Source organism: Denticeps clupeoides, chromosome 14 (assembly GCF_900700375.1).
Source record: "Denticeps clupeoides chromosome 14, fDenClu1.1, whole genome shotgun sequence".
Taxonomy (NCBI): Eukaryota; Metazoa; Chordata; class Actinopteri; order Clupeiformes; family Denticipitidae; genus Denticeps; species Denticeps clupeoides.
In genome coordinates, this window is record NC_041720.1 from 19,389,659 (window position 1) to 19,402,840 (window position 13,182).

Sequence of the window (13,182 nt, forward strand, 5' to 3'; positions counted from 1 at the left end):
AGACAGTTGGTTTAACTGGTCTGTCTGCTGCCTGGTCTCAGGTATAGTTGGTCAGGTGTTAACAACTAAGACCATGAGCCATATTTTTACTTAGTTGGGTGGCACCATTCCAAGATACATGGACCCAATCATGTCTAAAAAGACCAGGTTTTCCGCCAAAACACTGCCAATTATTAATAAAGGCCATGTTCATTTTTGGACATGTGTGATGTCAATGCCAATAATGGCAATAATCTGCTGGTAGTTCAGCAGTATGATGGTGGTGGGGTAGAAACTTGTAGCGCTTGCCAGACTGCAGCAGGGTGAGTGTGCAGGGTGTGTTTCATCTCTGATGATGTTTTTCACTCTGCGTCTACACCAGGTGATATGTATCTCCTCCAGGATTGGGAGTTCTGTTCCAATGATGCGCTAGAGGGTCTTCCTGTTGAGGAGACACTGGACTGGACACTGGGTCGACAGTTATGGAGGGGAAAAGAATGGGCTTGGGTTCTCCTATGGAGCATGGATGGCAGAAAACTGCCAGGACAGCACATCTGCACTCCCATTGTGCTTATCAAGCCAATATGTCATTTTAAATTAAAAACAGGCCTCTGTCAGTTTCTGTGAGACTAAGGAGTCCGGCTTCCTGGTGTGTCCATGGTACTGGGACAACACCACTCCTTGTCCCACCTCTGAGGCATCAACCTCCACCACAAATGCCTTCAGTGGGTCAGGCATTTTCAAGATCGGTGCTGAGGCAAGCAGAATGCCTTTTATGCACCATTGGTGAAGTGGACCTTTTTTGGTTGAATTTGGAGAGGTCACATGACCGGTGCTGCCTCAGTACTGTAGCTTTTGATGAATCTATGGTAGTAATTGGCAACCCCAAGAATCTCTGTAGGCCCTTAATGGTGTTGTGCTGGGGCCACTCAGTAACTGCTTGCAACTGCATAGCAATCCCAGCTGTGCTAATGTGGTAACCAAGAAATGTGACCTTGAGAATGTTATATAGGAAATCATTAACAAAGCTCTGATATATGGCTGGAGTGTTTATATGGCCTAAATGCAGTTTTCCATTCATCTTGCACCAAAATGTAAGCACTTAGGGTCAGACAATGAATAAATACACAACCGAGGAGGTGTTTTACCTGGCAGGAGGTTGATTGCGCAATCCCATGGTCACTGTGGCGGAAGGCGAGTCAGATCTAGAATATGTTGAGTGGGTCCTGTGCATGTGGGCTTTTGATGGATGTGCCATGCACTGGCATGAGGGGAACATAACACTGGGATCTACAAACAAGGGATCAGGATATAACAGTGTTCATGCTCCAGTCTATGTGTGGATTGGGTTTGCATAACCATGCCTAACCAATGCCTAAAATGTGTTGATGGGGCAACTGGGGTCAGACCATGAATCATAACTCTTCAGCATGGTGAGGGGATATATAGAGAGTGACTGGCTTAGTGGGGTATGACAGGGGGTTGTCTCCCAAAAGAGCACCCATCCAGGGCTTGGAAGGACAGGCAGGTTGGGATGAACCTGACAAGTAAACCTGACAAGACAGAAGCGCTTGTACTTGGGCCTCAAGCAGCCAGGCATAAGCTGGCTGACTACACAATAACCCTGGATAGCCTTTTTATCTCACTGAGTATTGAAGTGAAGGATCTAGGTGTCATCATTGATGCAGGTCTCTCATTCAATTCGCACGTAGACAATGTCACTAGGATAGCATTCTTTCACCTTAGAAATATTGCGAAAATAAGAAATATCATTTCAATGCATGATGCAGAAAAGTTGGTCCATGCATTTATTACATCAAGGTTAGATTACTGCAATGCATTACTGTCTGGATGCTCTAGTAGGTACATGAATAAACTCCAGCTAGTGCAGAATACTGCAGCCAGAGTTCTAACTAGAACTAGGAAATTTGACCACATCACCCCAGTCTTACAATCACTGCACTGGTTACCCATCAAATGTAGGATTGACTACAAAATCCTACTTTTGACCTATAAAGCTCTAAATGGTCTCGCCCCGCAATACCTGAGTGAACTTTTGGTTCTTTACGAACCGCCACGCCCCCTTCGATCAATGTGTGCGGGGTCACTACTGGTACCAAAAGTACAGAAGGTCACAGCTGGGAGCAGATCCTTCTCCTATAGAGCTCCGCAGTTGTGGAACGGCTTGCCTGTCAGTGTCCGGGACTCAGACACAGTCTCAGTGTTTAAATCCAATCTCAAAACCTATCTGTTTTCTCTGGCTTTTTGTTAAAATCCTAGACCCTCATTTCACTTCACTTTGACGCAGTGTCAATTATAAAGTCCAGTTTATCACAGAGTCCCCCTGTTAGACACAGACACAGACAGAGTTAAATTCACCCTAGTTAGGCTGTCTTAGTTAGGGTACCGGGCCACTGTAGCACCAATATACCACTATAACCACATATTTCAGTATCAGTCGTGCAGTGCAACCATCTGCTGCTGCTTCTGTTTGTTTTTCTCTGAGACACGGAATCAAGCACCCAGACTACTGGCAGACCCCAGTGAAGAGACCAGCAAATAAATCCTGGTTCCTGACAACTGCTAAACAAGGACATACCATGAAACAAACCAGAGGGTCACCACAGCCACCACCACCGTTACAACTACAGCTTCAGGGATCTTCAAATGGACCAGTAGCATCATTATGGACACATAATCTAGACCATGACACTGACTACATCCTGGAATCCTCCAACCCTACAACTGTAGGACTTATTATTATATCATCCCCAACCCTGCACTGACACCATTTGCAGGCTCACTCTACCCTGGAAGGGGGTCCCTCTCTGTATCACTCCTTCCCAAAGTTTCTTCCTTTCTTTTTTTCTCTCTCCTAGAATTGTTTTTGTGTGGAGTTTTTCCTTGTGTGCAGAAGGGTCAAGTGTGGGGGGTGTCAACTGTAGGGCCTGTCAAAGCCCATTGAGACATACTGTATGTGATTTTGGGCTATATAAGAAATAAATGTTGTTGTTGTTGTTGTAAACCAGCACCTGTTCACTGTCAAAACTACATGTACATGTAGCATACTTGCGGTATTGTGGTAAGTCATCGTACAGTCAAATTAAATCTCTATAATCAATTTATAATCACTGTTATAATAAACCTCTCCTCCATTTCAGAACCGCTTCAATGATTTGTTTCTATTGGTGGTGCGACAATGCAGTGTGCAGAGGTCAAAGTTCAACAAATTGTATCTTTAAACCGGTGTGCACAGAATCTCTATATAGGCCAATAATTTTATATTTGTTTGGAATGTCTGTCTTTATTTGTCTTTTTCTGACATCTCTTTAATGTATAATGGTAGATGTTAATCTGTTATTGTGGTCTTGCGCTTTAAATTGCAGTCAAGTTCATAGCCCACTTTCTGAGGTTGGCATATGTTTGATTCAGCAATAGGTTCCAGAACTCTCCATTCATGCCAGTTGCTGCCCTGGGTTCATTACAATGTAATTTTGCAGTGTGATAATGTACAAACAATGCATCCATATCAATACATAGGTAGCTGCCATTAGTTTGGCAGAGTTGGTGGATTGAGTTGGTGGACTGAGTAGGGAAGAAATAATGTGTAATTTGCAAGAATCTTGGAAGCAAGTATCTTATTATTCTTGTAGAAGTTGTTTTTTTGAAGAATGTCTGTGAAGATTCTAAGTCACCCAAGTGAAGTAGTCTGAAAGTTGAGTCATGGCAACTGGACTTCTTTATTAAAATAGAAACATTTGTTTCTGCATCAACAGAACTTTATCAATCTAAAAGAAGTAGGATAGTCACAACAAGTTTATCCTCCAGGTTTGTTTCAACTCACTCCTGCCTGAATAGGCTCGTTGAGTGAAAAAAAGGCAGGGGCAATCGGTGTGGGCGGATGTAACAGCCCCACCCCTGGCAGCTCCTCCTGCCCCCATTAAGTGGGTTGTTAAGTGTGGCCAACCTGGTGGATATGTGAAATGGGGATGTATGAAAGGGCAGCATGTTGAGTGTCTGTTTATTCGGCAAAAAAAAAGTTATTGTTATAAGTGAAGTTATTGTTATTGTGATACACAGAGGCACAGCACACGGTGCACACAGTGAAATGTGTCATCTGCATTTAACCCATCATCCTTAGTGAGCAGTGGGCAGCCATGACAGGCACCCGGGGAGCAGTGTGTGGGGATGGCGCTTTGCTCAGTGGCACCTCAGTGGCTCCTTGGCGGGTCGGGATTCCAACCGGCAACTTTCTGATTACAGGGCCACTTCCTTAACCGCTAGGCCACTACTGCCCCACTTGGCATTTGTACCAGTATTTGGCCCTGGGGTTTTTTACCTTAAGAAAGAAGTCCAGTTGCCATGACTCAACTTTCAGTCAGTTTTTGCAGAGGTTACTTTCAATTAAAAAAATTTAAAAACGTGTTGCTGGTAAAGAATAAATATTGAATCAAATTCAACGAACTGACCATTTAAATTAAACAAGAAAATAGATGTACTTGTGTAATAATGTAGACAATAAATTACAATTCTGTACTTCTTATCCCAGGCTGTAATCCCAAACTGAAGAATGAAGAAGGCCTGCTACCTCGTCAGATTGCCAAAGACAATGGCCATAAATTCACAATAAAGGAGCTGAAGAAGGCTGAACGACTGCATGGGAATCTAGGATCGTCCCTTACCAGCAAAACATGGGCTCTTAACTTCTATGACTGGTCCCAAGAGTATGAAGCCATTCTGAGAAGTGCCTTTGAGGCAGTTGGTGATAGCATCATCGGCATGGAGGTTGTTTCCAGGGAAAAATTTGTCTCTGTGATGCAAGAACACCGGGCACCTTTAGACACAGACAGCTTGCATGAACTCGTTGCTGCACATGATAGGAGAAGAGAAGGATGGATTAATATTGATGACTTTTTTACAGGCCTAATGTACCTACAGAAAGCCTTCTTATTGTCCTCCTATAGCTCAAAAAAGAAAAAAAAAGCAGCAAAGGGAGGAAAAGACATAAAAAAGACGCGTAAGTTCACTTTGCCTGTTCCAGTGTGCACCATCCCACCTGAACTCATACACCGACGGGATGATGGAGGACCCCCACACTTCATGATTGAAGCTTACCAGTCACACACTGATCCCAAACGCTTTGATCGAGATCATCCTCCAGTTAACCCCATTGAAGATGATTCATCTTGGTATATAGATAAGCCAGAGAAGGTCTACATCAACATCAGTCACTCTGTCAGGACGTGCGACCTGGAGTCCCTTAAGGTGGCCTTTAGCCAGAAAGTCCCTGTGGACATCAAGGACTGCTTCTACAAGACACCTCTCATGACAGCCTGTTCCAATGGCAACTATGAAGTGGTTGAGTTTCTCCTAGGTTTAGGGTAATGACAGTTCCTGCTTTTTGCTAGTCAGTTCCTTTGCAAACAGTACAATGCAAATATTTCAGGCAGGTGTGAACAAATTCTGTAAACTAAGAATGCTTTAAGAAGGTTAATTCAAAAAGTAAGGAAATGCAAAGTAAAGAAACAAAAATGTTAAACAAAAACATAAAATCATTATCTGGTGTTACCGACCTTAAACCAGCATAATTTGTTATAGGCACACTTGCACAAAGGCAGGGATTTTTGTAGGATTTTGTTTGTAATATTACTATGTAGGTCTTAAAAGACAGTATCCATACACACACAAACTCTAACATACCCCATTTCATGTTCAGACATTCTGTCCTTTATTTATTATTCTCTCTTACATACACAACCAAACCCTCATATATGTCCTTTTCCCACTGTATTATGATGTTGAATGTAAGACAGAATAATAGTAAATAATATAGTATAATAATTCCTTATTAGTCCCACAAGTGGAAAAGTTGCATTGTCACCGCAGAAAGTGGACATTAGAAGAGCAGCAGGAATAAACAGAATAAAAAACTAAACCAACCGTAGAGTAAAAAAAGTATTCAACAATCTGAAAAAAAGGGTAATTAGAAAACACTAATGCATATATGTGTATATGTAAACATAGAAAAAAATATCTATGTATATATGTACAGAGTGGATATACAGATATTGCACATCCACACATGGACAAAATTGTTGGTACCCTTCAGTCAATGAAAGAAAAACTCACAATGGTCACAGAAATAACTTTAATCTGACAAAAGTAATAATAAATAAAAATTCTATGAAATTTAACCAATGAAAGTCAGACATTTTCAACCATGCTTCAACAGAATTATTTAAAAAAATAAACTCATGAAACAGGCCTGGACAAAAATGATGGTACCCCTAACTTAATATTTTGTTGCACAACCTTTTGAGGCAATCACTGCAATCAACCGATTCCTGTAACGGTCAATGAGACTTCTGCACTTCTCAGCAGGTATTTTGGCCCACTCCTCATGAGCAAACTGCTCCAGTTGTCTCAGGTTTGAAGGGTGCCTTTTACAGACGCCATGTTTCAGCTCTTTCCAAAGATGCTCAATAGGATTGAGGTCAGGGCTCATAGAAGACCACTTTAGAAGAGTCCAATGTTTTCCTCTTAGCCATTCTTGGGTGTTTTAGCTGTGTGTTTTGGGTCATTGTCCTGTTGCAAGACCCATAACCTGCAACTGAGACCAAGCTTTCTGACACTGGCCAGCACATTTCTCTCTAGAATCCCTTGATTGTGTTGAGATTTCATTGTACCCTGCACATATTCAAGACACCCTGTGCCAAATGCAGCAAAGCAGCCCCAGAACATAACAGAATCTCCTCCATGTTTCACAGAAGGGATGGTGTTCTTTTCTTGATATGCTTAATTTTTCAATCTGTGAACATAGAGCTGGTGTGCCTTGGCAAAAAGTTACATTTTTGTCTCATCTGTCCATAGGATATTTTTGTGGCTTGTCCACATGTAGTTGGGCAAATTCCAGTCTGGCTTTTTTATGATTTGTTTTCAACAATGGTGTCCTCCTTGGTCGTTTGCCATGAAGTCCACTTTGGCTCAAACAATGACGGATGGTGTGATCTGACACTGATGTTCCTTGAGCTTGAAGTTCACCTTGGATCTCTTTAGGAGTTTTTCTGGGCTCTTTTGTTACCATTCATATTATCCGTCTCTTTGATTTGTCATCAATTTTCCTCCTGCGGCAACGTCAAGGGAGGTTGTCTACAGTCCCATGGATCTTAAATTTCTGAATAATATGTGCAACTGTAGTCACAGGAACATCAAGCTGCTTTGAGATGGTCTTATAGCCTTTACCTTTGACATGCTTGTCTATAATTTTCTTTCTAATCTCCTGAAACAACTATTTCCTTCGCTTCCTCTGGTCCATGTTGAGTGTGGTACACACCATGTCATCAAACAACACAGTGACTACCTGGAGCCCTATATATAGGTCCACTGACAGATTACAAGATTGTAGACACCTTTGATGGACACACCTTGGATTAACATGTCCCTTTGGTCACATTATTTTCAGTCTTTTCTAGGGGTACCATCATTTTTGTCCAGGCATGTTTCGTGAGTTTTTTTTTTTATATAATTCTGTTGAAGAATGGTTGAAAAGCAATGTCTAACTTTTATTAGTTAAATGTCATAAAATGTTTATTTATTATTACTTTTGTCAGATTCAAGTTATTTTTGTGACCATTTTGAGTTTTTCTTTCATTGACTGAAGGATACCAACAATTTTGTCCACGTGTGTATGTGAAAAACACTATGGTGTAATGGATTTATGTGTTTGTTGTGTGAAAATATCTTTGCACCCTCTCTGATTTATTACTTTTTTTCCATGTTAGTCATATTTCATTGTTTTAGATAATCAAATAATATCCAGTATAAATAATATCAAGTATAAATACAACACAAGTTAACACCAAATGTTGGATGAGTTGTCACTGCGCTCTTGGTGTAATTTTGGTCAGCCCCTCCTGTGAAGGTTCACCACTATTCCATGTTTTTTGCCATTTGTGGATAATAGCTCTCACTGTGATTATTTTGGTCTACATCACTTTGTCAGGCAGTCTTTTTTTAAGTGATTTTTTGATAGGCGTGTCATTAATTTGGCCTGGATGCGGCTAGATATTGACCTCGGGTGTGATGAACAGGGGGCCAATAACTTTGTCACATAGGACCATTCAGGTTTGGATATTTTCTCCCTTAATAATAAAACCCTTCACTTAAAAACATTTGGTGGTTACTTGTGTTGTCTTTGACTAATATTTATTATTTTTCGATGATCTGAAAGTGAAGGGATTTTTCATTATGAAACACTGCAGCACAGCACATGAAATGTGTCCTCTGCATTGCCCCATCACCTTGGTGTGCAGTGGGCGGCCATTCTGACTAAGCCATTGTGGGCAGCCAATGTAATTAATGGAAAAAAGATATCAGAGACGAGCAAAATCCTGCCACTGAAGGAGCTGCTCAGTGTCATCAGAGGCTCCTGCTTGGGATGGGAAATGTTATCCAACAAGGATGACAGTTTAGCCGCCTTACTCCTTTTACTCACTGCCTCCACTGGGTCCAGAGCTGACCCTCCAGATCAGTCTATTCAGTCACTTTTTAAGGAGGGTGTTTTTTTATATAACAAACCCCTTTTTATATCACAAGTCAGTATAAAATCATGTTTTTATAAATATTTTGTTATGTTTCCTTGGGATCACACTGAAGTTGACACTTTGATACTGTGACACAAGTGTGTTATACTTAGTGTAATTGCTCTCAAATGCTCTTATACTGGTCACTGGAAATTCAACACAGCACATGCAAACAGTTTTCTGAAGACAAGCAGACTAAGCACTGGAACCATGTCCTGTTATGAGACCAAGATAAATTTGGTTCAGATGATGTCATGCGTGTGTGGCAGCAACCACATGAGGAGTACATTTACATTTACGGCATTTATCCACAGCGGCCCTTATCCAGAGCGACTTACAATCTGTAGTTACAGGGACAGTCCCCCTGGAGAAACCTAGGGTTAAGTGTCTTGCTCAGGTACACAATGGTAGTAAGCGGGATTTGAACCTGGGTCTTCTGGTTCATAGGTAAATGTGTTACCCACTAGGCTACTACCACCCTAGTGGTAGAGTACAAAGACAAGAGTCTTGCTTACAAGTGTCAAGTGTGTCATACTTGCAGTCAAGCACAGTGGTGGGAGTGTCGTGGTTTGGGGCTGCATGAGTGCTGAGGGAACCATGAATCAGAGCATCATCCCCACCCTTGGCTTTAGGGCCAAAACACACGACCCCAAACACAACTCCAAAATGACTACTGCCTTGCTAGAAACTGAGGATAAAGGTGCCAAGCATGTCTCTAGACTTAAACCTTATCTGTGTGGCAACCTCAAACTGAAGATGGAGGTGCGCAAGGTCTCTATCCTCCACTAGCTCTATGATGTTGTCATGTGGCAACATGTGAGCTAAGGTGAACTCCAATCCCAAGAGAGTTAAGGCAGTGCTTTGTCCCCACATAAAATATTGATACTTTGGGCACAATGTGGAAATTTTCACTTAAGGGTGTACTTCAGACTTTAATGGCTGTGTGTTTTGTTATTTTGAGGGGACAGCTGTACACTGTGTCAAAGTGTCATGCCTTCAGTGTGGAGTGTGCTCACTTTTGTGAGATACTGTGTGTGTGTGTGTGTGTGTGTGTGTGTGTGTGTGTGTGTGTGTGTGTGTGTGTGTGTGAGAGAGAGAGAGAGATACACACAGTATTTCCTGAACTGTATTTGTTTCACAGAGCTGATGTAAATGCTACAGACCAGTTCAGGTGGACTCCTCTCCACCATGCCTGCCATGCTGGCCAGCTGGACATCATTGAGCTGCTGATTAAGGCCGGGGCCAATGTTGACAGCCCTGCATTAAATGGGGCCACGCCTCTCATGAGGGCCATTGAGAGCTGTAGACCCTGCTGTGTGGACTACCTCATTAAGGCTGGGGCCAATGTCACAGCCAAAAACAAAAAAGGTAGATCCAATTTCTTTAACATTGTATTGTATTGACTTATTTAATATGTTAAATTATGTATTTTAGTTAGCATGACTGCTGTACTTTGCTCGCTTGAACGGTCAGTTTGCTCATTTTGATTTTACTTTTGCCACCACACATTTATGAAATACACACACAAATAACTAATTTTCATTTAATTACAGAAGAAAACTGTTTGGATATTGCTCTGACATACACAGACACCAGGACAGTGGAACTCATTCAAGCCAAGTTGGACTCAGTTCCCAAAGCAAAGGATAACAAGAACAGCAGGACTGCCAAGGTTCAACACAGACCACGACTGACCCTTTCTGCTAAAGAGAAGGTGGAACATGCTTTACCACGAAAGATTAACCCATTGTTTCTTCAGAGTCTCGCGTGATTTGAACCAAAAAATAATAATTTGTGCTCATTTTCACATCCACAGCAAATGCAATGCTTCGCATGTTTGGAAGCCATGATGGTCAGTGGAGATAATGTTTTATGGGAGGGGTGATAAATTCTCTGGGTGGAAAAAGTATGAGAAGGGGGAGGTAACCTAAGGGGACAAATTCCTCTTTACACCTTCAAACTATCCATCTTTGAAATCCCTTATTTGGTTCACTATGACCCAATGTTACGGTGGCTGGGCATGGCAAGGAAGAAGAACGCACAATGTCACAAGTCAGGGGTTTATTACATGGAGCACACAACACGAGAAACATCAACACACAACGCCCCGAGGGCAAACAGAAATAAACAGAGCAGCTTCATGAAACATAATAACACAGGACAAACACAAAACACAAAACCCAGATCCAGTGTAGCCCCATTCAGACCAGATCCTGACACCTGATCTAGATAGCATTCCTGCCCCTCAATTCATCCTCAAACATGCAGTCTTTGTGAACCACCCCTTTGCATAAATAAAACTTTATAAGCAACACACTAGCCTAGTTCTTCAATACATAGCATACAACTAAAAATACTATAAGCACTGTTATCTTCAAGCTGCTGATACTCGCTGTGGAATTCAGGTCCAAATGGCTCTCTGAGTGTTGGCAACGCCTGATATAGAGGAAGTTCATTCCACCACTTTGGAGACAATGTGGAGAAGAGAGTTGATGAACCCTTTATTTGCACCAGTCCAGCAGTGCTGGAGGATCAGATAGATTGAGCGAGGAGTGATGAGAGGGTGCTGACCCCACTTTGGTGTAGTAAAATCAGAGACTCACAGAGACTCACTTCACTGAAACACCCTTCACCAACCTTTCTTGTAATTGCAGCTTGAACTGTCAGGGTTTGTCAGGTGTTTCGGACCAGTATTCACCACACAGTGTTTATTAACAATGCAATGTTAAGTAATCTGACCATTTTTCCTCACTTATTCATCCTTTGATTGCATATAAGACCTTAAATAAATGAAACAAATCACCTCTTTCAGCAGAGCTTGAGCTTCTCCAGCCCGATTTCCTCTAAGCCAACCCAATCTTTGAAAAAGAAAAAGGAGAGTGTTATCCTACACAACACTCAGATCACAAATGGAACAATCAACAAGGTGGAAATCAGCTTCACACCCAGAATGGTACATTCTATAATACTATCTACTAAAGCAGGTAAAATGAGTGTTGATTAAATATATTGTTGGTGCTTTTGACACAATGTCTCACTAGATCTCAGTAACAACCCATCCAAATCCCTTCCCACTTGTGACACGTGTACAATATCAGGCTAGATCAGCATTAGTACCACCCACTTACTTGGAGGACAGAATAAACTAATAAACTAATTTATGATGCCCCGAATGTGCTCAAACTAAATAAATTGTGAAAGATTTAACTATGTTTTTTAAAAGATTTTTATCAATTATTAATTTATGTTTTTATTTCCAGTTTTTATAATTCATGTCGTATAATGTCAAGAAGTCACACCTCTGACTTTACTTTTGTTGCCAGTGCAACTGAAATGTAAACCCCAGAGGCTAGCTTTCATTACACCTCCTCAGCATTCATTTTCTAATCTTCCTTGGCTAATTGATAAGCATCCCCTGAATATTCTGTGGGTCTGTGTAAAATGATTTTTGAATGCGCCCTGCGGTGGGAACTGGCAGTGGCAACTAAGAAGAAATAGCAGGAATGAGTGGTGATGGATAGTGAGTGTTATCAGTTTTAGAACTAATGAATGTTACTTAGAACAAGCCACTTACCCTAGAATTTCTGCACTGTGTGTGACTGAAATTGTTACTAGTAATTGTGGTTTGCTGTGGTTAAAATTGGTTTAGTGACATAGCATGGACAAAGAAAAACAATGAAATTACAGTGCATAATCATCACATACTCATTCCCATACTAATTCTTTAGGTATGGGGCAACCAGATGACAACCAAACAGCTCATTGAACAGAAGAGGAGGAGGAGAGAACGTTTCACCAATAAAGTGGACTTTGAGAACTTCCTGATGCCATTCAATAAGAACATATACACAAGATCTTTAGAGCTTTTTAAAGTGGAACTGTAATAGACCAAGGGCTGTATTGAACAGGAAAAAATATCAAGACTCATTACAGATATAACTGCAGAGCTAACTGAATCAGGTAGTTGGACAGATTGTGGCCTCTCAAAAGGAGAGTTTGCCTTGATTGCTGATGATTCTGTTTTATCTCAAAAATGTCCATAGAAGTATTCAGCCCTGAATGTTTCTGAAGTCACATTTACATTTAATGACACTATGTCCCAGAGCAGCTTACATACATGGTTGTGATAAGAGGTTTCAGGTAGGAGGTAGTTGGACCATTTTTTACTTTGTATGCTAGCTAACAACAGGAACTCAGTGAAGGTGTCATGATCAGGTCTGAAAGGGGACCCGGACCGGAGTTTCACTGTTGTCCTGTGTAATGTTTTCTATACGTTTTCACCTGTGTAAAATGTATAAAGCTGCCCTGTTAGTTTCTGTTCGCCGCCAGGTCTTTGAAGTTATGTTCCATGTTCACCAGTGTCATTGGATGTCTCACCTGTCCTGTACTTCACAATTAAACCCCGGTTTCATGATGTCATGCGATTGCGTCCTTCCTTCCTTGTCTTCTCGTCACCTCTTCATCCTCCTCTTCGTGCACCTGCCTCATCATGTCAGTATGGTTGTGACAGAAGGAAGTATAGCAATGCATTGATATGGGGCAGTGGTGGCATAGTGGGTAAGGAAATAGACCTGTAATTGGAAAGTTGTCAGTTGCTGCCAAGGTGCCACTGAGCAAAGCA

The 13,182-nt window shown here is 41.5% G+C and overlaps 1 protein-coding gene across 4 annotated transcripts in view; it reads left to right on the top strand.

Annotated features, from left to right (window-relative positions):
* ankef1a (ankyrin repeat and EF-hand domain containing 1a) overlaps nt 1-12,960 on the top strand; it is a 28,699-nt gene extending 15,739 nt beyond the window's left edge. For 2 of the 4 annotated variants that reach the window (XM_029002837.1, XM_029002836.1), the window contains 6 exons: nt 4,529-5,360; nt 9,703-9,929; nt 10,115-10,275; nt 10,378-10,413; nt 11,374-11,514; nt 12,290-12,960. In XM_029002837.1, coding sequence (XP_028858670.1) covers nt 4,529-5,360; nt 9,703-9,929; nt 10,115-10,275; nt 10,378-10,413; nt 11,374-11,514; nt 12,290-12,445 — 1,553 coding nt within the window. In that variant the 3' untranslated portion in view covers nt 12,446-12,960. The remainder of the gene's footprint in view (nt 1-4,528; nt 5,361-9,702; nt 9,930-10,114; nt 10,276-10,377; nt 10,414-11,373; nt 11,515-12,289) is intronic. The other 2 variants (XM_029002838.1, XM_029002839.1) reach the window with 2 other exon arrangements.
* Nucleotides 12,961-13,182: the final 222 nt, after the last annotated feature.